The sequence below is a fragment of the Rhea pennata genome, chromosome 5 (genome assembly GCF_028389875.1).
Source record: "Rhea pennata isolate bPtePen1 chromosome 5, bPtePen1.pri, whole genome shotgun sequence".
NCBI classification, from domain to species: domain Eukaryota; kingdom Metazoa; phylum Chordata; class Aves; order Rheiformes; family Rheidae; genus Rhea; species Rhea pennata.
Genome location: NC_084667.1, coordinates 47,493,505 through 47,519,957, shown reverse-complemented (window position 1 = coordinate 47,519,957; position 26,453 = coordinate 47,493,505). Strand labels below are relative to the sequence as shown.

General features: G+C 37.8%; 1 protein-coding gene across 1 annotated transcript in view; it reads right to left on the bottom strand.

The window, feature by feature from the left end:
• The window catches only part of NRXN3 (neurexin 3), a 721,730-nt gene that overhangs the window by 108,211 nt on the left and 587,066 nt on the right, over positions 1-26,453 (bottom strand). The window contains exon 13 of the mRNA XM_062576209.1: positions 6,452-6,759. Coding sequence (XP_062432193.1) covers positions 6,452-6,759 — 308 coding nt within the window. The remainder of the gene's footprint in view (positions 1-6,451; positions 6,760-26,453) is intronic.

Sequence of the window (26,453 nt, the reverse complement as noted above, 5' to 3'; positions counted from 1 at the left end):
CGGTCTGACTCAGGCCTTCTGTAAACTATTAGTTTGAAGAAACAAAAAGAAAATGTGGATCCCAGTAGAACCCATTTGTAAGTGTTTGAAGTGAACTACTTGATATTACTATAGGAAACAGGATATCCCAAAGACTGAGTGTAAGCTATATATTAAGAAATTATCTCATGTATCAATTTGTGGCAACTCAGGTTTGCCTCATACATGCAATCAAATCCTTCACCTGGAGTCATTACAGAGTAGTCTCCCCTTGGAGCTCGCAATGGTTGTTCAGTTAAGTGTTCAAATATCGCTGATGATAATGGCAACAAGTGACAGTGCACATCAGCCTGTGCATGAGCTGCTTTACAAATATAATGTTCTATATTAGTTTAATTGTGCTTAGCAGAGATACAAGACTTACTTCCATCATCACTACTTGTCAGCACTTGGGAAAGTAGACAGCTTAGGAAAAATAATAGTATAGTAAAATCACATTCTCTTTTTGGATGAATATTGAACTCATGGTTCACTATGGCACTTCCAGGAGTGCAGAATACCTAACTTCTGCAGAAAGTGAATGAAATCATGAAAAAATAAGATAAGAATAAATAACAAAAAAATAAGAAAAAAAGATAAAATAGAACATGATAGTCAGTCTGACTCTCCTGGTCACAATGTCCATAACTGTAATTTACATTCCCATCCCCACATCTGATATTCACTTAAAGCTTGGAGAATATTTTTATTCATTTCCCACCCGGAACAATATCATATAATATATCTGTTCTTGGCTGTGTAGCTGCTACATTCCATGCCAAAAGTCCTATATTGCAGTGCTGGATAAATACTTCACAGTTGTGAAGTATTTATAGGTCATTTGGTATTATTGAAGTAATCATTCTGTACTCTACATGGAACAGTATGAAATTTTCTGGTCCACATTTGAACCAGAACATTCCTGCTCTCATTATCTGTCTTCCTTATCTGCCCAAGCCAGGTGAGCAACTAACCATCACATCTTTGAAAGAGATGTGAGCCTGAATAAGTAAACACTATTTTGTGGATTGCACTATTGCACTGCAGCTATGCAACACTTCCACCATTTCACTCAACAGGAATGAAGAGCAGTATAAAGTCTCCACTCCGAATGAAAGTACAGTTTCCAGTTTTGGTCTCTTAAAAAAGAAAAAAAGAAAGAAAGAAAAAAAGACTTGATGAAAAAACAGAGAAGGAGGGATAAAAGCCAGAATGCATAATTCTCAGCAGTACCAATGGGCCAATGAAGTCAATCTTTAAAGCAGAGATTCATCAAAAGATCTTTTTTCATTATAGCTTTGCAGTCTTGGGATGAAAATGTTGCTAGTGACTTACAAGAAGCAAAAACTAAATTAAAGGCCTATTTCTCCCCTTCCCCCCAATTATTATCTATGAGTGTAACAGAAAGTACCTAGGCAAAACCAAGGGTGAGACAATTGTATTTGTCTAAGCTGACAGTGAAAGTCTAATTAGACTGACAAATCTTCTGTGCTGTTCTCCTTTGTAAGATATATGATAAGAAAGGATCTAGCCTGGAGCTGCACATTATGGAAAGACATTAATCAAGATTATTGGAATCTCTATCTAAAATACATTTACAAGGCTGGAAAGCCTAATGATTAGAGTAAAAGGTTGACAATCTTATTCTGAGCCACACCAATTGGGCTGGACTGTCCACACAGATAATGGGCAGATCTCTTCTTCTATTCTTTAGAGAACATTCAGCGTATTATATGTCATACACCATCATTCAAAGGCATTAAGATCATATTTTAAAACACCCACAAGCAATTTATTCCTTTAGCCTCCAAAGGTACAGTTTGAACAGTTTGGCAAGTGTCATTATCCCCGTCTTAAAGATCAAGAAATTGAGATATGTTTTGGATCTGTAGCAGAGCACATATTTCTGATTCCTCTCAGATATCACAAGAAATCAGAAGTCAATCTGTCCTCATAGAGGGGTCCTGATACCTTTTCCAGAGAAAACTGTCCATGGTTGCCATCTTGGGATCTCAGCCACCCGTGCTATGAGATAGACATATTAGGGGCCTGCCCTAGGTTAGTGGGTTCCCAGAGTGCCCAGAGGCTGATTTGGAGCAGATCTGCTATGGATCCAGGCACCAGCTCAAATCATCTCTTGGGTATGCTGAATTGAAGGTATTTGGAATGGAACAAGCCTGTTCCTGCTTCAAAGATATTGTTACACAAATCATTTCAAAAACAGAGTAACTGTAGCTGTAAGCTGGACAGAACATGCCACCTGAGAACACATAGAGAAAGTCTCCCTATAAAGCTTGGAGCAGTGACTCACTAAAATTCTGAGCATATAAGCAGCTGACTTAGAAGCAAAAGCTAGGAGAAAGAATATCACTTTAACACATTTCTATAGAAGTCTCGCAAACTTGGAAACCATTCAGCTATTTCACTACAAATTGAAGCAGTGTTTGAAATTAGGCAATACAGGCATGTGGGATTCTAGGACCTTTAACAATTTAAACAAGGACTTCTAATTACGAAGAACCCTGTTAGAAATATGCAGCCCTGCCAGAATACGACCTGAGACAGCCTTGTGACTCCCACCTAATAACAGTCTGCACAGCATGCTACTTTACCATAAGCAAGAGCTAACAGCTTGACTTTGTGGCCTATGTAGGGTAACATGGCAAAACAAACTCAGAGGATATTATTATTACAGGAGCCTGGTGTGTCAGGGCCAAGAGGTTGGCAACAGTAATTTAATACAACACATATCACTTCTGAACAGATCTATGCTTAAATCCAGAACAAAATTGGGTGTGAGAAAGTCAAATCAGCATTTGTGCCCAGGAACAGCAGAGCACAAGCACTGTTTCAAACTCACTGAAACAAGCAAGAAGCGAAACTCCTCTTCTAGCTCTGATTTTCAGTTAAGAGAAAAAGGTCAGCTTCTGCCATGTTCCTTCAAGGCCTCTCTGAAGGATATTTGAATCACAGACATTTTCCTATCACAGATTTAACTACCATAACATACAGCCATGTATTAGCTGTTTCTCATTCAAATCCTGACTGTCCTCCATTGACCTGAGTTTCACTGCCTTGCAGAAATATTAAAAATTCTAAGACATAATGAAGTTATAGACATTTTAAATGCTAATATCATTGTCACATGATATTTTCAGTAATATTCTTTCCCTTTGTTTAAGATGCTTGTCCAAGATGATATCCTATTTTGGGGACAAATTGAAAAATACGTCACTGGTCATCACAGTGTATTTTTAAAGCACCTCCTTTTTCCAGTTTTTTTGCTTAACCATGCTCTAAACCCTTGCAGCAGTACTCAGGATCACTAACTGCAGGAGGTTTCTTGGTGTATATTAGAAACAGAAGACATCTCTGCAGTTATCATGCTATTCTGCAGTTCCTGACAAATGACATGCAAATCATACTGAAATTCCTGTTTTTTATCCCTTTGAGATGACAGACCTGAAATTCTGCACAAGCTTTACATACATGCCGGAAAGGAGGAGTTCTAATTACTTACATGTGAAAATAAGTAATGCAAAATGGTATAGAAACTTCAAACAATAAGAATAATAATTCCCTATCTACCCTAATTTTTGCTATTATGCATTAGATTCTTCCTTGTATTTGTATCATGCTTCACATTACTATGGTGGACCAGAACCCTTCTGTGCTAAGTACTGTACAGATGTAGAATAAAGAGTACATTCTGATCCCAAGGAGGTTGCAATATAAGTATAAAACAAGATACTATAGATGGATACAAACAGATAGAGAATATGAAAAGGAGAAATAGGACAATGTTGATCACTTTGATAAACAGCTGCTTCAGAACATCAGTCACTGGCAATTTTTTGTATGCATCATGATTAAAGTGGGGTTTCAAATGAATAATCTCATATTACCTTGTGGATGGTAACAGGAAGTAGAAAGATTCTCATGATCAAACCTAACAAGTGAGTAAAAATATGCTTGAATGATGGGCTGATGAGGAGGGAAGACAGGAGACTGTGAAAGACCTTGAAACTGAGGAAAATTTGTTTATTTCTGAGGAGAGATAGAGAAGAGAAAGCTGGACAAGCTAATAACTGACTGTAATTGTACTGCACATAGTTTTAGGTGGCTATATTTTATGTACCCCCAAAAATAAATTTGTTCTATCACTCCTCATCTAAAATCTTTAGCAGGCTTGACAATGCTGATGTCGAACACAAGTGAAATAGAATAACCATTAGGCATCTGCAAGCTATGGCTAGATATACTGCCCAAACAGAAAAGGCAATTTCTTCTCATATTCACTAGACAAATAACACAACTTAAAACTGACAGAATCAAATTCTGGCAAGAGTAAGGAAGAAAGAAGAGCCACCTGTGTCATGACAGCAAGAAAATGGCCTGCTTTTGAAATGCAGAAAGTTGTAATGGAAGTACATATTGACTTTTATCTTTCTTTCAGTGGGTAGCATGAAGTGTCAAGAGTTATAGCTTTAATATCAGCTGAGATGAGGCCATTTGTTGCGGTACATGTGTATCCAGGAAATCATTGCTCTAACCATGTTTTAGAAGCACTTTGACACTCTATTAAATCTTCTCAATGCTCTTTCTGCACATAATGGTCTCTACAGTACCTGCCACAGAACTCAGACAGCAAGCTTTCTTGAAGAGCTCCTCTTCAAGGAAGGCTGAGTGATTTTCCAGCTTCTCCCAGCCTGCAAAGGCCCAGTGCTACTCTCTGTTACACTCCCACAGATAAATGTAATTCTGCTGCTCTTGTAAATTATAGCAAATCTCCAATGAACTACAGTAATGAGACCAGGATATGGACCACAGACGTTAGTCTTCTGGAGATGAAATCACACCAAGATTTTCTCTAAACTTAGAGCTAGACACTGAGGAGAGGGAACAGTAATTTCTTCACAGTTTAAGACAGTCAGTGACCAAACCTAGGGTAATTTCCTGTCATTTACCTGTGACTTTATAAGTCATGCATTAGGTGTTTGAGGCTAATAATTAATCCCAGTTCTGCTGCCAGTTAGATTTATAAAATGCAGACGGTGTCGGGCCAATGCTAAACCTTGGCTTAGTGCTAATTACTTCTAATATAAATTGGTGTAAATTCCACTACAGCAAGAGATTCCTCCTACACAATGAATAAGAATGTTTTGATGATTCTTATCCTAAGTGACTGAGATTAGACTAAAAATATAAGGAATGACTATACAAACACAAACACAACCAGTAACTGGTGAAATTTTCAGAAGCAGTTAGAAAGCAGGCATACAACTCGAGATTGGAGTATGACTCCAGATTTCAAAGTTCTTAATTTTATCAAACTCATTTGTCCCAAACAGCAGAGAGTGTTCCAAGGAAGCAGATAGAATCATTTAAACATCTGATGTAATCAGACAACAATATACCTTTCTCAGAGGGTATAATGAAGGCACATTCTGATTAATAATCACTTGCCAGAGTCTCAGCCAGCGTACACAGGTATCATTGACAGTATGTTGATTTCTACCTGATGAGGTTCTGATGTAAGTAAAGACTAAAACAAATTTTTCATCTCAGTTGTTAACATGATTGACTGTTGAAACAAATTATTTTAAAAATCTGATCCACTGCTTTTATCTCAAAATTGGTTTGCTTTTATCTCAAAATTGGATATTTACTGTATTCCTTTTTTCATGCACATCAGAAAAGCCAATTTAAACTGTTTATCTCCAATCATTTCCATACTCTGGCTGCCATACAAGTGGTTCCAAAACCAGTGTACTTTTAGGACTGAAAACACTAAACTAGCACAATTAAAACAGAACCTCTGAAACTCCCTTTTTTGTACAAATTATTTTTATAAAAGATGTTGGAACAGCTGTATGCTGGAACACCTACACTTTGCAAGAAACTGATCTTGATAGAGTTCCTTTAAAATTATCTAAGGGAAGGCTGTAAGAGAAAAATGAAAAATGGCTCACTCCAAAAGTAATGCTCCATTGCTTTTCACCCCATTATGAGCTTCCCTGTTGCAGCAGTATATATTATCATAATAACAAATAACCATACACCCACCCCCCATTAGGCTTTGAAACTCTCTTAGCAATACATTTACCCATATATTCATCTATGGAAATATGGTTAAAAACTTATTCTTGTTCACACTGATGCAATTTTACTTATATAAATGGTCTGCTCTAGAATAATTGCAAAATCCGTCCCCATTATTGTATATGTGTGTAATAATAATTTGTTCAGTTCTATTTGTTCACCAGCACAGAATGGCAACAAATTCTGTGGTGATCTACTGTATGCAATATTATTAATGTCAAGAGTTACATGGAGCCTAACTCAGAGAACTTGGCCCTAGTAAGCTTACAAGTGAGCTGCAAAACAGAGAATAAAAAAAAACTCAAGAAAATGCAGAAGATAATTGACTCACCTGGATGCTGGGTGGTGAACGATTTTTTCGGGTTGTAGTGGTGGCCATTGTAGTTGTGGTTTCCATGACTGTAGTAGACATCTCTGGTGGCACAGAGGTCGTGGGTGTTGTTCCCAAAATGGAAGGGACTTCTCCAACAAGTCGGACGCTTCCATTGATTTTAATGTTGGGGTTGTTCTCTGCTGCCATGTTCAGCACTTTCAAGCCATTGTAATAGAGACCGGAGAGCTGGCCTTGGAAGAGACGCCCTCTGTCCTTCCCTCCTATGGCTATTTGTGCCTGGGTGTTGAAGATCGTTAACTGTCGTCCTAGTGAAGGGGGTGAATAACATTATTGCCAGACATCTCCTTTGCTTTTCATCTTACATTGAATCGTGGCAAGAATGGACTGACAACAAAAATGTAGATTCACTGTTGGTGGTATTTATGAAGACTGCAGGGTAGAAATACAGTATGCAAATGTCCTGCCTCAGACCTATTAATAATAAAGATCAGCCTGAAAGCAGTAACATCTGAACCTGAACCCCGTACTTCCACATCCACTCACACATCGGAACTCTGGAGAAGCTTTAATTCCGTCAAAAATATGAACACACACTTTTCACTTGGACCCCTTTCTAATCAACAATTAAGGCTTTAATAGGTGGTTATTTTTCTGCTATCAATTCAGATCACATTACCTGTCAAGTTTTAGCCTATAAAAAACTTCCTCTGCTGACTGGTCAAAGGAAAAGATTAACTCATAAAGCTACTTCAAATAATGCAGAAGTGTTAAAGGGTGGCTTGAAGACAGTAAACAAAAAAAATTCTAAGGATAGATGATATACGGGTTGTGCAGGAAACTTAAAACATAATCTTCAGCCTTGAAATTCTGTGTTGCAAAGGGTCACAAATCTAAAAGCAGAAAACACCAAACACGAACATTTGTGATTTCTCTAAAATAGCAAAATTCTTGAAATAATGAAGAAAGTGCTTCAGATGATTAACGCCCCCAGTGCTTACATGTGAATTCCCTTTCACAGGCAGTGAAACTGAAGTGTAGGTAGGTTAAGTGGGTCAAGGTCACACAAGGTGTGTTACGACTGGACTGATACATGTAACAAGAAAACATGTTTATTCAAAATAAATCCATGTAATAATTACCAATTCACCTAGTTCTGTGGCCACTTAAATCACTTTCAGCCTGGACTTCTCCATAAACACTACTTATGTCTCAGACTGCACTAGGGTGACTATCTTAAGAAATATATTGCTTCATGCAGTGCAAAGGCAGTGCCTATTATTATTTCGCTTCTCCTCTGAAGATTAGGGACCTGCTATCCATAACCTGTTTAACTAACAGAGAACCAGACAAGCCAGAGCTCAGAATGGTGATTAAAGCAGCATCAAATCAACTACTTGAAATACCTACTTTGTTTTCCCATTTTTATGAAATTTACACCACACGTCCCCATTCCTTTCCTTCTTCCCAGTGCTAACTCATGCCTTCCTCTCTCTAGTCCTCCCTGATGAGAGGCTGCACATTACCACCATGTAGCAAAGCACAGACTATAACCCACTGCTTATTCCTGCACAGCCAGTGGTTAAAATAGATCAAAATATGACGAGGAGCTCACCAATTTTGGTGGTCGTCGTGACGGGTCTTGAAGTCAAGTGGTGATGCGGTGTTGCATCATCTTAGGGTGACAGGATGGACCATGGGGAAGAGAATGGGGACAAGAGAAGAAATGTATCTGAAAGGAGTTTCTGTCCCCAAAGAGGGCCCTAGCTAGCTAAGCAAAAGCGTATGGAGAGGTGTAACATATGGAGATGTGGAGGTGGGCTGCACATCCCTCGTGCTCCTCACCCACAGTTTTGTAAATAAGACACTAGGACTTGATCAGGGTGGAAGAACTACAGTGATGAAGAAATGAGAACTAAAAATGGAGAGTATCCTTCCCCTGGAAAGTGTTGAAACACCTGATGTAATTTGCTGCATCTCAGGAGTTTTTAAACTTACTAGAGGCAACTTATGGCTATTAAAACACCAACAAACATGCATTGAAGCCACACAACTCTGGCATGTAAAATCAATCAGTTTCTTCTCTTGCCATTGAGGAAAATGGGATCCAGTAGCAATTGCTGTCAAAACATACAGCCCTCTCAGCCCAGCTCCTCTCTCTGGTCTCCTGATACCTACAGCAAGTGTCATTGTACACTGTAGAAGGCTGAACTCTTGTCATATACTATGTCCTCAGAGTTTGCTTTTTTCTCCTTCTGGCTTTGTCCTGTCAGTGTTTTGGATTTTTTAATGGATATGTTGTCAGTTCTTTACTACCGCATTCTCCCTTCTCCTTCCTGCATTCCTTTCCCCCAGGACTCTATTTCCTTCCCTACTCTCTCCTTCTTTACCTACCTAGACATTTCACTTGTTACTCTTCCTCCCTTCCCACCTCATTCAGGATGGAGTGCCAAAAGCTGGAAGTGAGATGAGTAAGGAACAGGGACTAATTTAATTAATTTTGAGATCTTTTCCCTGGAAATAGAGGAAAGGCACTGATTGTCAAAGCTTTCTACTTTCATTCTTTTCTCCCCTTGAAACCATACTGTCTCTTTTTTCAACTTTTACCAAAGGAATAAGGGGTGGGCAATGATGAGGAAGAAGAAATTTTGCAGCTAAAGTCGGGAGAGCTCCCCAAGATAGGCCAAAAAAGGAGTTCCTCCACTTTTACTGGAGGATTATGGCACTCCTTAGAATGACACTCACTCTAACTCAAGCTTACAGAGCGCTTTTAAACACATCTGGCAAGACTGAAAGGCTGAAATAAACATCACTTTCTCCACCTCTGGGCCTTATTTTGCATCCTCTAATGCTCAAAAAAAATGTAAACAAGAAAGATATCCCCACTCCAGTAGAAAAGGAACTTTGTGAGTTTTAGAGTCTTCCTTATTGGTTAAATAACGAGGTCCTCCAGTCCAGGACAATTTATGCACTGTATAATACAGTTAATGCTGGAGACAGCACTGGTACGAGAACTGCATTTGCTAAACGAACAATCATTTGTTGGAGTTACCTATGACTTGTCATTTTTCACTCCTATCTCTACCATTATGTATGTGTGCATGATCAAAGACAGTAGGGAAATGGATATGAAATGAGAGAAAATTGTTGACAGAATACACCCATAATTTTGTCATCTTAGACCTCTTCTAATCACTGTTGTGATTATATGAATCTGTAACTTCATTTCCCCTAAGTGAAATCTATTTGGCCACTGAATTTTATTGAGGAACAGCTTGTATGGGTAAATTCTACTAGATGTGTAAGGGTTGCAGACTTATGGTTCTTTTCCACAGAGGAATTTTCCCACTGCTATCTTAGTGTCTTACTAGAAAAAAACTACAAGTATATTTTAAGTTTCTCAGTTATTCTGTTAATATTTTGCACAGATGAAAGTCTCAATTCTTAGTTTTGTCTCTCATTGATTTCTTCATTTGGAAACAGAATCTACCAAAAGCAATCTTAGCAAAATGTAACTTTGCTAGGTGATACTAGGATAAATTTTAGGTCTGATTTTACAAATCTTAATTTACATTAATAGTTACTGCTTCAAAAAGTACAGACTTTCACATCAATGAGACTTTTCATGTGAGTAATTATTTGCAGAATTAAAGACTTCGAGGATCAGTCTGATGAAATGCTTTTGGCTTTTTATTAGCTCATTCTATTGCAGAATAGATAACATCTGTCCACTGCCTTGCACAATATATTCTACTAATGAAATCTGCTGTTGTTATAACTACTAAAGTTGCATAGTTTAGGAGCAACACTCCTTTTTTTACTCACATACATAATCTCAATGAAGTTAATGATGTTTGATGTTTTGCTATTTACTCATATAATTCAAGTTTGCAAGTCTGAGCTCCTCTTAACAAATATTTTAATCCAATTTATAAAATTAAAAATTAAGAAACCATACCACAATTATGCTGCTTCAGAACGATGTTGTGTTGTATTTGTTTGCCAAGAATGAGCTATTTCATTATTATGAATTATGTAATAATCGTACCCCAGGAATGCCAAATCTATGGCACTCAAGACTGTCAATCTGAAAGTAGTTAATCCTACCTCACTGAAGACCAGAATTTCTATGTGCAAGACAGCTATTCTATATACTGTCTTTTTGATGGATCTATCCTATCTATTCCTCCATCCATCAGTTCATCTTGTTCCATTTTGATAGTGAGCTACCCTTTCACTCATCATCTTTACAAGGGCTTCTGACAGAAAGTTTCCATGATACATTAGGTGTTGGATGGATGACCAGATGGATGAGCAGGTAGGTGAATGGCCTGGGTAATTTTTTTTTTCCTTTGAGTGGTACCTTAACTCTTGAAAAGGTCTATCTATTTGGGAGTGAAGGAACAAAGCTGTGTTATCTCATGTTGCACTGCATGATGTCATTCCGTAACACAAACTGTAAAGACTGAGTTTCACTTAGTAAAAATATGGCTATAACCTTTTAGTTATAGCCACTGGGTTTTAGACACTGGGTATCTAAAAACACCCAGTGCTTTGAGAGTGCCTGAGCTGTCAAATATTGTCTGGTTTAGACCCCACTGCCCATGCAATTGTTTTTTAACAGAGCATCAATATCCATAGAAGACAAACTTCAGTTCAAAACTTCAGGATGATTTACAAAGGAAAGTGCTTTGGCATGCTTATAAGCTCAAACCTGGAGAAGCAGAGGCATAAAATAAGACTCAGTAGAAAACCAAAAAGGAAATAAAAACCCCAAAAGACAAAACAAAGGTGGGTTTCTCAAGCACATGAGTTGCATCAAGGAATTAGACATGCATCTGTTTTAACAAAAATGAGACAATCATTTTCTTTAGTGTTAAAGGGACTTTATAAATTCAAACTTACCAAAATTATCCACTTTTTAGTATTAGGCTTTATTTATTTATTTTAATTGGCTCTTGTAAATTAATAGGGCAACCCACTGAGACTCAATAAGCATTTTCTGTATACCTCTGTGTTAATATATGTTTACCAGCTAGCTGAAATGAAATAGTCTGTAAAACCAAGGTGGTCAAAAAACCATTTCTGCTTTAAAAAATATTTCTGTCTTAGTTTCACAAATATTTTTGCTTTAGTTATGAATATTTCACCATTATAGACTAAAACCATAAAGTGAGCAATGCTGTCAACTCTCACTTAAGTCAATGTGTACAGCATGTTGCCAGATCAAACCTTTTGTATGAAAATGTTTTGACTGCAGCTAGCCACATTCTTCTAAGCCATAACGTAATTCATGCTGGCTCAATCAATTTGCTAATGCAGCTGAGGATAAGAAATTTGAAACAGAATCTAAATGGTATCTTTCCAATGTTACAGCATATTGATTTTCCTTAGTGGAATATCTAGTAACACCTATAAACTATGTCAACACAGAAAATGCAAGATCTGAGTTCAGTGATCACTCCCTTTTATCACTAGCACTTTCTTTGAAGGAAACCAGAGAAGACTGTGTTCTGTTTTTCCTAAACTTCCAGGCAATGAATCTTTTACAGAGACTTCTTTTAAATATTACATTTATGCTAGAGGAAGGAGATCTTTCTGTCTTACTCTTCACTGTATCACCAAAAGCTCAGTCCAAACCCTGCTGAAATCAGTGAGAGTTATTCTGTTGCCTTCATCAGGCTTTGGCATCGGCTTTACATCCAACACTACTTTTTTCTCTGGATTCTTGATACAGGAATAATTCTTTTCTGACATAGGTCCCATTTCAGCAGGTCACTGAAATATATGCAGAATTCTCACTCAAGCCAATTCGACTTATCCATGTTCCTAACTGTTTTGCTGAACTGAATCCAATTACTCCAGGCAAGCCCACAAAAATTAATAGTGCTGCCTGACACTATGCTAGGAAACAAGTTAACCCGTAACTTAGAATAATACCTAATTTTAGTGTCAAAACTGTGCTCAAGAAATAATAAAACAATATCAGAACAATCATCTTTCTCTGTCTCCTCTACTTTAGTTTAATTCAAAATGTTAAAAAAATGTTTTCCTTAGAACATTTTTTAAAATTGTTTAATTATGTTAACACAATTAGGAAACAAATAGCCATAATGGCTAATCACAATAATGAAAAAAAAAGAAACTTACAATAAGTGGTTTAATAAGCAAGTTTGAAAAAAATTGAAAAAAGAAATACCTTTGATAATAAAGATATAAATGTATTTTTAAAACAAATCAAAATAGGAAAATCATGCAGTGGTTATATTGCCATAATACATGTTTTTGCTCTTGTCTTTTCTTCCTTTTTTTACTGGCTCCTGAATTTTTGCTTGTTTGTCATTACTATGATAGCAAGCTTAGAATTTTGTCCCTTTAACTGCATTTTAATAGCAATGTATTATAGCATGATTTATCAACATATGGCAGGTGGAAGCTAACACAAATTATAATGAAAATTAAAACAGTCATTTATGCAGCAGGCGATTATCATTTAAGAAACATTTATTTGCAGGCTTTAAAAATGAGGGTTTAGAATCAAATGGGTTTAAAATGAAAGTTTTAATGACTGTTACCTTTTTCCTGCAGCCACTCCTCTACAGGCCGGTTATATTTGAAGGGGATTTTCTGTTTTACCATTTGGAACCGTTCACTATCAGTGTTGCCTTTAAAGTTTAAAAAACAGCTTAAAAACAATCTGAAAAGTCAATGAAATAGTTAAAACATCCTAGATTTTTTATGACCTTATTTAGCTATAAATAAATGATTGCGTTTGTGCAAAAAATATATATGAAAGAGAGAGAGATTTATCTTTAGTAAGGTGGAGAATAGTTATGCACCCAATTGCCCGAGACTGTGGAAGGTTAAAGAAGTTAAATTAAAAAGATATCTCTTTTTTCCTTGGAGTATTTGTTTATCCAGACTGGTTAAAATCTATGTATAATTTGTCTGGGATATCAGGTTTGGGTTAACTCTGTGACATGAATTAAAATATTCTGATCAGACTCCAGATCTGATGGCAAAAAAGACTCAGCACAGTATGACAACTGCACAAATACACAGACAGTAGTATTTTAGTAAACCTTGTTCTGGTGGTAGAAGATATATGGTTAGGACTAGAAACCCAATGAACAAAACAAAACAAAAAAGGAAGATATTTTAAGCATTTGATGTTGAAGGGTTTGATAAAAGAAGATTAAGAAAACTGTAAGAGTGGAAAGAGAAAAAATGGAAAAGAACATTTAAAAGGAGAATGAACTACTAATTAAAGATATGTGAAAGCTTGTGTTCAGTTACCAAAGTCTTGGGCCTGTTGCGAGAGGAAAACAGAAGCTTAGAAACTAACTTAAATAGAAACAAAACTGTGCCCAAAATGTCAATTCAAGTTCGATTGTTCCATGTTGATGGACAACAGAACTATCCAGCAAAGTGTACTTTAGAGGAAAGCTCCTACCACTCACATAGTACAGAACACGAATGCGGATAGGATTCATACACACTCTTTGTGCACATCTCCTGAAAACTGAAATGATTCAGATGCAGATCAGATGGGCTGGACCAACCTCTAGTAGAAAGCAGCACTTCAGCTAGGTGGTGTTGAAAGCGAAAGCATACAAGTGTCATCATTATGCTTTCATTTTCTTCAGCTACAGTTACTTACTCATTCTAGTTTTTGCTTCTTGCTTTATTTTTATAAAAACTGCTCAGTCAGATAAAGAGTGTACCTTTAAAAAACCTTTACTGTAGCAAATAGGAGTAAGACACTAGCTTAATGAATTAATGTTACCATAAACAGAAGTCTTTTGGATCAGTAGTGTTCGAACACGTTACTTCAAATAAATGGCAGTTGAAGAGACAGCAACTAACTAGTTGATTTGCTGTGCTTCCTTTAAAACCCCACATATCAATAATCTAATATGCCTTCATATTTATTTGACTTTCCTGCAACTGATGCTGGAATTTTTACTTCAATATAGAGACACATAAGAAAAAATATATATGAAACTAACAGCTGGCAAGATGTTCCACCCAGTCAAGAGCAGACATTTCCATAATGCAAACAATGCAACTAGTAAATCTCATGTGCTCGATAATCTTTACTGTGCAATTATTGCTTGGAAATGCTGCCAGCCTGTAGAAAGTACCCGCTCACCACAGCTATCCTCTCTTGGATCATCTTGTTAATTCTGATTTTCTAAAACACATGGGAGGGACTATTGTGAAATACCAGCAATAATCTCATATGGACTCACATTTAATATAGCACAGACCTAATGTTAAAGTGTATTTGTGAAAATCATCCTGTGAATTTATTTAAATTCAAATGTAAGGCAAATAGCAATTTGGATTTGGGTTAATATCTCCAAATCTGACCATGAACATTTAGAAGCCTTGCTGTTTATCTGGGACCATGGGCAAAACAAAACCATCCTGGGAAACTATTATTTCCTATTATAGAAAGACCTAATCGCATACTAGGTGACACATGTCAATGTGTCTGATGTACAGCCTCAGATGCCTGCCACATACAATTGCTTACTCTGACAAACTAGAAGGATAACATAAAGTATTTGAAACACACATTGTCAGTCATGCATCAAATAACATTAAACAGTCAACTGTGGTGGCTCGAAGTCACTCAGAGACCTCAGGTTACCTGTGAGTACAATCCCTCTCACAGTTCCTATCAGCAGCAACATAAAGTTCAAAAAGTCAGTTCTATCTTCTGTGAACACAGATTCATAAACATAAAATCAGAACCATATTCAGTACAGGATCTGAGAAAATACTTGATAAAGAAGAGCTAAATATAGACCAAAAAAAAAAAAAGGGGGGGGGGGGGGGAAGGATAGCTAAAGAGACAGAAATACCAAAAGAACAAGGATTTTGGGCCTGTCTATTAATAAGCATCCGATGACTAATATAGGCTGAAGTCATAATCATGCAAGCCCGTCGATTTCTCAATTTGTCATGCTAAGAGACAAGTTCCTTTCCTGCACATCCTCATATTCTTTTAAGATAAGGATATTAAAGGAAGACCACCGGCACATGGAAACAGACTTCCTGGTTTGGGGAGAAGAAAAACAGAGGTAATTAAGTTATGCCTACCATGAAAATAATTTCTTATGACCAATTTAGCAGGACATTCTGCTTATCCATTCAGCCTTCTCTCAATTTACTAATCCAGTTTCTCCTTCACCTAACCAGCTAAACCTAGTAAACGCATTCACAGAAATCATGCATTTACCTTAGGATATTTTTGGCTTGCTGCAGCCTGGATATTATTCCCTATGTAAGAAATGATTATCAGGTTCTGAAAGACACTTAGGAGGTGTTTCAATGGGACTTCAGACTTCTAAATTTCATTGTGAACTCCGAAATTCCTCTGAGGCTGAACACATATGAAGAGTTTGCTACTACAGCTGTATTGCACAGGAAGAAGGAAGTTATGGTTTTAGTAGAAATGGTCATTATTCACCACTTTATAATGCACGCCATGAGCAAGGACTTCTGGCTCTAGATGAGAGCACTCTGAAATCTCTATGGTGATGGGGAAGAACATTTTCCATAAAGCCGAATAATTCTGTAATAGAATTTACTTGGAACAAAACCTCCACTGGATTTACTCAGTATGTACGTAAGTAACTTTCTACTGAAGGCAATGCGATCTTTTTCAGAATAAAGAATGATTCACAGTTCAAAGAACATGAGTCAGCCTTTTGACTGCCATGGAGTGCTTTTTCCTCATGCAATCTCATGGAAGGCTGACGGTAGAAGGGAAAGAATGTAGAAAACTGAAACTTCTCAGAAGCAGAGTATTTCACAAGAACAGGCCAGCAAGACTAAAGTAAAAAGGAAATGGGACAATGAAAGAAGTAAAGATATGACAGGAAAAAAATGGGTTTCTTATACGACAGTCCTAGATCTTCAGGAAAGCCAGAAATGACAACTATTCCCCACCACATCTTTAAAGACTTTTTTAAAAAAATCAGGTTAATTTAATTTTATTATTGTTATTATTTAGCAGATATATTCATCAAGATTAAAATATGTATCAAGTCATACAATTAAAAGCTATAAAAAACTGAAGGACATTAGAAAATTCAAGCAGGTTTAAATTACAACATTAGTATCTGATCTAATCTTTGTTTTGTTTTTAAATTTTATTTCAAACATTAGTAATAATGATTTTAAAAATGTGCATGAGAATGTGTTTGCTGATATACTCCATTTACAATACTGAGTTAAAGAACAAGTTTTGCCTTGTTAAATGCTTGGAATATTCAGTAAATACCATACAATATTCACATACAAAAACATGCACAATTATTCAATTACTATTGACATTAAGTTTTGCCTTTAAAAACAAACACAGTATTTGATATGAGAGTTCAGAAAGGAAATACCATAGTTTGCAACCGGAAGGGACAAAAGTTCAATATGAAGTAAGCTTACTGGCCCCCTGATATCAGATCATGATGTCATTAGGGGGATTCTCATCCATCTGCATACACAGAAACTGTCGTTGACAATCCTTATGTGACCTCAGTGCCATGCCTTTCTAGAGTTCAGTGGTAATACACATTTTTTAACCCCTCCAAGAAGAAAGCATTCCTTCATTCAAATCATTCAGAGCCATTTTATCATCTTTGGATCCAGCTCTGATTCAAGACTATACTTCAGAAAACAATATACATGATAAAAGCAGCCATTTTAATACACTTTAAAAAATACTTTTAAGCCTGTAGCTCTTTATGCATTCAGAATCAAGGTAGGTCTCAAAGATCTACAGGATATAATCTGTCAAAATAAAGCTCTGCTGATTAGTTTTGCTACTTGTGATTGACTAAATATTGACTAAGTTCCAGCTGTTTACATGATACTAGCATCAATAGGACCTATTCATTTAACCCTCAATTTTTTTCTTTAATTTGCAGAATAAACTGCAATATATCAATATGCTTCATGATCTGTTTCACTTATTTCCATCAAAGAACTGAATCTCAAAGTTGCATTCCTTTGCCTGTTTTTTTCTTCTTACTCATGCAAAATTCCATAGCACAGTGAGTTCCAGCTCTTTGAAGACTGGAATAAAACAAATCTTTTGTTCCACACAGTAGTCATAAGTACAATTAACAGAAGTCCTCCTGGATCTCCTAAGTATTGTTGTTCGCACAGATATGACCTCTGTTTTTCCAGCAAAGCAGCAAACATCTAGGGTGATATGCCCTTAAGGAGACTCATAGCAGTACCTTGAAAACCTCTGGACACCTTAATCTCATTAAACCTGAATACTCCCACCATTTCAAGTACCACAGACATTTTAAAAAAACAAGTATTTTGGAGAGAAATCTGTGAGAGGAGCTCTATTTTTCATTTGTCTGTTCCCCATCCTGAAAACTGGCACATAAATCATAAAATTCAAAGCCTGCCAATTAAATACGATCTGTTAGCATTCTTCTGCCTTTTTTTCTGAAGCCCCCTGTGTATTCCTGGTCCATAGACCATGTGTATAAATAGATCAAATTCTATCCAAACTTTAGGTTGCAATAGTCTTCAATTTAAATCAAACTGAAATGAGAATCACAGGATCACAGAATGGTTGAGGTTGGAAGGGACCTCTGGAAATCATCTAGTCCAACCTCCCTGCTCAAGTAGGGTCACCTGGAGCATGTTAGACAGGGTTAATCTAGGCAGATTTGGAATATCTCCAGAGAAGGAGACTCCACAACATCTCTGGACAACCTGTTCTGACACTCTCACAGGCAAGAAATTCCTCCTCACATTCAGGTGGAACTTCTTGTGGTTCAGTCTGTGCCCATTGCCTCTTGTCCTGTCACATGGCACTACTGAAAAGAGTTTAGCTCCATCCCCTTGACACCCTCCCTTCAAATACTTATACACATTGATAACATACCATTGGCCTTCCTGGCCACAAGGGCCCATTGCTGGCTCATGGTCAACTTGTCATCCACCAGCACTGCCAGGTCCTTCTCTGCAGAGATGCTTTCCAGCAGCTCAGCCCCCAAGCCTGTATTGCTGCATGGAGTTATTCCTTCCTAGGTGCAGGACCCTGCACTTGCCCTTGCTGAACCTCTCGAGGTTCCTCTCCACCCAACACTCCAGCTTGTCCAAGTCTCTCTGAATGGCAGCACAACCCTCTGGCGTACCAGCCACCCCTTCCAGCTTGATACCATCAGTAAACTTGCTGAGGAGGCCCTCTGTCCCCTCATCCAGGTCATTGATGAAGAAGTTGAACAGGATGGGACCCAGTAATGAGGCCTGGGGAACTCCACTAGCCAAAGGCCTCCAACTAGACTCTGCACCACTGACAACTGCCCTCAAAGCTCTGTCTTCCAGCCAGTTCTCAATCCACCTCAAAGTCCACTCATCTAACCCCCACTTCCTGAGCTTGCCTAGGAGGATGTTATGGGAGTCAGTATTGAAAGCTCCGCTGAAGTCAAGGCATACAACGTCCATTGCTCTCCCCAGCCAGTCATTCCATCACAGAAGGCTACCACATTGCTTAAGCAGGATTTCCTCTTGGTGAATCCATGTCAACTACTCCTGATCACCTTCTTTTCTTCCATATGTCTGGAGATGACATCCAGAATGAGCTGGATGCCCTTGACTTTACCTTCATTCACACTATCCCACTATTGTGGTGAACTGCACCATTTAGGTCCAAAACATGGGGTAATTCAGAGGACAAGTTTAGATTAGAGCTGAAATTCTCTCTACAAAGTGCAGTTAACATGGATCAGTGTAATATTAATAGGGCTCCAGAGGACCTTGAGAAGTCTCTTAATTAGCTCCTTTGTACTAGGACAACATCAGTTACATTAGACTCCCTTAAATTCATCTTTGAATCCTATCTGGATTACAGAGAAAATGAGTGCCTTGCCCCAGTAATCTAATCCAGAAGCTCTATACAGGGAAACAACATGAAAACTCAAATTAACAAACATGGAAGAAGGTTAATCAAACCTTTTCAAAGGCACAAAAAGAAATGTTAGTCTTGTGTGAAAGTTTGATTCTGGTCTAATTTAATATAAACAGATTATACTGAATCATTTCAGTCCTAAAAAAGCTGAGGCCATGGGCATGAGATAAAAGCAGCTGGCTTTAGTTATCTTTGAATGTAAAGTAGTGTGTAGAGCCAAAGATGCAGCTACCAATTCAACCTTTTTACAGATGTAAAACATTTGCATCCCACTATAGAATCTTTGGGATGTTTTATAAGTAATGTATAAATTATTGGGTTTTAACTGACCAAGCTCAAATTAAGTCCATTAACTGGCAGCCAAGGCTAAAGAGACTATTAAAGAACTGAAACTATATATTGATCTTTCCATATTAAACAAAAACAAAATTCATTTTGCAGGAAGAGATATGAAATTGAGATCAGAATAGCATCCACAGGTATTGTCTCCACATCTCATTCCCTTGATTCCTTTGGGAAAGGTCAGGATCTGATGTATAGCCCATTGGGATCAAGCAGCAATAACAAAATGTCAAATCCATTTTATCTGTATTAATATTTTAAATTACATTAACTCAGTTATCTGTGGGCTGCTTATCTGAGTTATGTGGATTATGGAAGTCAGGATATAGAAACACTGGACCTAGTCTCCATATGTTGGAGACTCCATATTTTGGGCATGGAGCTGCGTGAGTGCAGCTACATTGCTTCCAAGGCCAATCTGAGATAGAAAACAGAGCAACTACTTTTTGCATAGTGAAGAATTTGAGCTAAAAAAATTGTAGCCTTATACACACTGTAGCTTCATAAAAATTTTACTATCACACCCCTGAAAACAAGAACATTGCAGTAGAAAGCTAACATAGATGTGACATAGCAGCACTGAGATAGTGCTAGAAAGCCCACTCAGAAGAGAGCACTGACTCCTGCAGAACCTCTTGGGCTGCAGTGCACTGTGCTGTCAGTTGAGGAAGGGCTCAGTTGGGCTCAGTATTCATCAGGCATTACATTGAAACCAAAATTCCCTGCTGGAAGGTACTCATGGGCACTCTACTAGCTATGTGGGAATCAGCTCAGGACTTGTAACCTCTGTGCCAGTACTGGCACAGAAGGAGTTGGGCTGGATCCATCAGAAGCCTTAGGATATTTCTGGATCTCATTTCCCTATGCATATAGTTTCAGAGAGAAAATGTACGGAGCTGACTACAGAACAAATGAAGAAAGTAAATACAGTCACTTCCCATGAATACAGTACTTTGTATAGTTATGCTGCTCAGTTTACCAACTGAAAGTTATTAATGAGAGTAATGCACATAAAGCATTTAGTCAAATAGTGCCAATGAGGATCAGAAAACTAATCAGCTACAAATAATAGAAAGGTAAAAATCCTATGGAAGGGGAAAAGTTCTGTAGGGTAAGTACCAGGAAGTAACTAAAAGGGAATAAGAAACTGATTAAAGGAGAATTTTGCTAAGAAGGACTTCCTATCAAGATTACATATTAGACAGTGCTACAGGCTCCTCAGGGAAATTACTGAATTACTTAGTATTTGACTTGATAAGGCCCTGCAGAATATGATGTGGGTATCTCAGTTGATTCTGGAATAGAATAAATGTGACTGAACAGGCCTTTCCCATCTCTAACTGCTACAAATCAGTGAATTTTGCCTCTTCAAATAATTTCTTCTCTTTGTATCAACTTAGAAATAGGAAAGGAAGATTCCAAGAGCCCTTCGTTGACAGAAACAAATGTCATTCACAAAGACAAGTCATGAACTGGAGGCACAGGAAACATCCATACAATGGAGTAACTGCATAACACTGTATGGGAAGTAAGTGGACCCGCAGGAAAAGCAACTTGCAGCTTTTGTAGACGTATCTTTTCTATTCTAACCTCTTAAATCAATTATTTTCTTGGAAGTTACGTGAGTTTTAGAAATTGCTATAGTCAAAATGCTAAGCAGTGAAGGAGTAAGATGGCTCTCAGTCTGCATATGATAGACTTATGCAGACTGAGTGTCACTGACTAACTATGGATTCCTGGAGTTTAAGACAAAAAAGAAAAGTTTTTGCCTTTGTACAGGACAGATGCCACTTGATTACATGTTCATCACTGGAGTTGTCAATCTTCAGACTGAGACTCTTTGTAAAAGGCAAAGATGGAAATAAGTAGACTTTGTTCATAAAGGTTTTCATACTCAGTTGAGTATGAAATTTTAGAATATTTATTATTTAAGTCCCTGAAAGTAATGTAAGCTGGGTTTTAATTCCACTTTACTGATGTAGAAACTGAGCCCCAGAATAGTAAAAGCTCTGCCAAAGACTGCAGAAAGTGGCATCTATAAAGCTGATATCAGAATTCAGGAACTTCTGGCTTCCAATTCTATGATTAGGCCCCTTCATTTCTGACAATCCTTTCACTCAGTTGCTCTGCTTTGGTCCTCAGTCAAATCTTTGAATTTCAATGACTTTGTATTATCCGATGCCTTTTAGTGAGCAGAGAAAAGGCTAATGTGGATGCCTGAGCCCCTTCTGTCACTGCATGTCAGCTGTGTCATCCTGGGATTACAGCTGGCACTGCTCTTTCTGCAGGCAATATGATCAGAAAAGCAAAAAGTTGTTGTTCAAGCCTCTGATCCCTCTGGCCAGATGTTTGTTTGCTCACTCTGTCTGTCTGTGTGTGTGCTTATGAGAAAGAAAGAGAAAGATGGAGGAACAGAGAGAGAGATAGGGAGGAAGGGAGGCAGGAAAGAGAATATATGGTAACAACTCCACTTGACTAGGAGAGAAATGTAACAATATTAATGTCCAGAAGTTCACCGTGCTGTACTATATAGCAGCATTCCTGCTTCTCAACAAGCCATTCAGCCTGATTCTCAGTCTGAGAAGTATTTCTGCATCTTTCTCAATGCTACATTTTATACAGTTGTGTTACATATATTATCAGGTGACTGAACCACTAATAATTCATCTTACTCCAGGAAAGGAGAAATCTGTCAGAAATTTTTGATGATTCTGCATATACTTGGTACCTGGGCACTCCTACAACAGACCAGCGGACACAAAGAGATGAGAGCAGGTCATGGTATAGGGACATTCAGGCAGCTAGAACAATGAGCAGAAACCATATAGTTCTGCCTGGAATTGTTAGCAAGACCAACCTGGCAGGCTATAGCTATATCTCTTAGTATGTAACTACTCTTCCTGGAAAATAGTATGGCCTTGATTGTAGGAAAAAGAATGCTAGATATCAGAGATACAAAGAAAAGAAAACATGTCTTGGATCCCTCTGTGAGTGCAATATATTTGTTTTGTACTATAGTATCTCACAGACAAGGACTCAAAAGCCTGTAGTTAACACAGGAAAGTTATCCTAATATTTAGGGAAATCCTTCAGTTCAGGGGTCTTACATAGGATGTGAGAATGGTGAAAATAACTAGAAAAAGATGTATTAGTGCCTTATAGATACTGAATCATGGCATACTTTAAATCATCATATGAGTTTAGACCAAGACTAGCTCTGGGGAAATGCAAAGTTCATCACTTTTGGAGTTACACTGCATGCAATATTCCCACTATCAAAGGTTAACATGACTTTTCAGAAGCATTCACTCTGTGCTGCAAGAGTTTCCAAGGTATCCTAGCCTGTAGGACTCAAGCTAAGAGTAAAGAATTGAGATCAGGAATCAAGATCATTAGCAGAGAAAGAATCAGAAAAATGGAGAAAAATTAGATGCCACTGAACAGCCTGGATGCTGTTCTGTTTTGTTTTAAACTTTGTCTGAGCAATGTGCTTACAATATAGCAGAGTAAATTTTATCAAATTCCAGCTGGAGAGGGAGTGGGAGTACTTTCACATCATCATGTCTCCCTGGATAAATTAATGAAGGAAAAAAGAAGGCATTTGTTTTCCTATGGAGTAATACAAATGTAATGACTACAGACATGATACAAACACACACAACTCATGTGACCTCATATTTCAGGCTACAAACTAAACATGAGAGTAAGATAATATATTTTAGGATATTTTTTGTGCAAATTTTTGTTGTTGCCATGGTGTATTCACTATCACATCCATAAGCATCGGCCACTTGGCTGCTGTCCAACTCAAGAAGTTGATTAGGTAGACAAATTGCTAGGCTCTGGGAAGACAGAATGCAAACAGTTCCAAACCCAGGACCTTTGGACAGCAGTATCATTTTGATCACTATGGCAAATTTTCTCCTGATATATTTGGTATTCACCTAGAGGTTGGACATACTGGACATCTAATTTGATTCAGAAGGATATAAGGAGGATGCTACACTAATTCAATTAACAGTCTGCAGCAATATAATACATATCTCTGTTCTATTGGTCTGCACTGACCAAAATGTTTTCCTCAAATGCATCAGTATTTTCTTTTTCTGGGCTGAGACCAAGAGAAAGTACTTCAGCTAACTGAAAACTAGCTTTGCCTGTGTGGCATATATATACATGTAAGAATGACTTTGTATGTGACTGTTATGCAGCATCAATAGAGACAGAATAGAATGCTCCTTACTTTCCCACAGCTGAAGGACTCTCTAGGAGATCCTAGCTAGGAATTAGACCATCCTGCCTAATTGCATGAAGACACTATTCTATATGTACACTGCCTCACATAAACTCTGCCTTTTCCTTTCAGTCCTACTGCTGTCGAGTAATGCCAAACTACACATCCCACCTGGTTAGCTTACATTCTTTCATAAAAAAACATGCACCTCTCTCTTTCTTAATGCCAAGCTGACAGAAATGCCAGTGCTTGATAGCCTATCACTCACATGAGGTGACTGAATTATTTGGTGAAGGCAAGACTATGCCTCTCACACAGACTGACTGACTGCAGCATGTTATAAGAGCCTGGCTCAGCTCTGAAAAATGATACCTGGGCAGGGAGGAAGAGCCCCGGGAGTTGCTCTATAATCAATTTGTTCTTTTTCCTGTGTGTCCTTCCTCTCCTCTCCCCTTAAGGACAGAATTCAGGAGCTAGACAAGCATTACAGTTCTGCCACGCAACTCCTTGGCTGGAAGGCAAAGTGGAAGTTAACCACAGCCTCACACCTCTGTGGGAAGGCAAAACATGAAGTCCATAGAGGTGAAACTGTGAATATAGTGAAAATATTTACATAACTTTTTTCTCCTACATCTCCTACATCTATCCTACCATCCAGTGTGGATGCATCTGCATTAACATGCATGTTTTTGCACAAATTCCAAAGTACATCTGTTGAATTAATGTGTATGGGTTTATACTTTAGTGGATACAGGGGAACCAAATCTGAGTGTCATACCATGTAGCCATATTTATCTGTTTTCCAGCCTTATAAATATATTATAGATGTTATGGCCCTGCAGTGACAAGCCACAATCAGCTTTTGATTTCATCAACTTGTCATGCTTTAATCATCCCTCTTGGCAGATCTTTCAACATATGTTACAGTACTGCCTTCAGAATACACTTCTCCAATGCTGTTTTATTAACCCTGTCTTTTTATACGTTTTAGGCTCATTATGAAATGCAGTAAATCTGTCAAAGGCACTTTACATGTCATCTCCAATTCACACTGATAGAAAGCATTTGAGGGCTCATTTAAGTCTCACAGAGTGCAATATGAAAAATCTAAACCCACAAACAAGCGTATGACAAGAAAACATTCAAGCCACAAGGCTAATAAAAATTCAGAGCTCTTTTTCTCATTACTCATTACTCACTCACAGGGGCAATTGGTTAGGAAAATATTAGATCCACTGAGATTTAGCAGTACCATAGAGGAATCCCTTCAGCTTGCATATCAAGTGACTGGACTTATTAATGACTCCAAGTGGTCAAGTACCAAATTCATGTACCTTTCTATGAAGGCAACTGGATTTAGCCAAGCCAAATATTTTTACCTTCATTTCAGTACCAGTGAGAAAAATAGAATAGCCTCTAGGCTGGAGACAGGAGTGAAGAGTTAAAGGGGCACAAGAAGGCAGAAACTGGGATTGGGGGTGGGGGCAGGGTATGGGAAGAAGGAGGAAGGAGGAGATGTCCATAATCACTCTGAAGGAGACAAAGGGGATTTGGGGAGAAAGAAGAGCCAGACTCTGCAAAGCCCAGAGAATTGCCTGCTTGCTCTAATAAGGATCATCTCCCAAACATTTGGGAATCACTGATGCAGTAGAGCATGAACTGTGAAGGGGTATTTCTCAGAGATCAGCACAAACTTAGAAAGGAAGAATATTTTGCAATAACTGATGTATCCGTGTTAGTTCTGCTTTTGAATTTTTTTAGGTAAGGTCCCATTCAGCATTAGACTCAGCATTACTGAGATAATGAGAACTAATAATCACAATATTTGTAGATCATTTCCAACATCAGAGCAAATATTAGCTGAAGAAAGGATAAGGAGCCTTCTCTTAAATTCTCCAGTGATGTTACTATTCAGTCTTCCAAAGCTGTCTTCTCCTTCTCAGCTAAGGACCTAAAGGTGCCTTATTGTATTGTAAATTAAATAAAGCAAAATTAGGAGAGACAACATATCATACCAGGTTCATTTATATAGCTGCAAAATACAGACAAGCTTTCAAGAATACAAGGCCTTACGGAAAGCTTCTAACTAAAATTCTGAGGAAAAAAAGAAAGTGCCATTCATAAAAAAAAAAAAAGAAAATTTATATATCCGAAGCAAAGCTGTTTTTTTCTGATTGTATTGGACTAACTCATAAAAGAATATCCATCCTCAGGAATCCTGCCTTGTTTATAATCCAAGACTGTTGCAAATATAACACAGTACTCATCTACAATTAAATAAAATCACACTTATTTCCTGGAAGATTAGTGTTACCTGCATTTCACAAAGAAAGTCAAGCTGCCCTAGCTCAGATGGTCAGTAGGTGGCAAAACACAGAGCACAGAGAAGCTGGCCCTGTCCCCTCCTTTACTCTTGGGAGATTTACTGTCTCCCTATATTCAGCATAAAGCCAATGTGACTAATCCAGGCCAACATGTGCAAA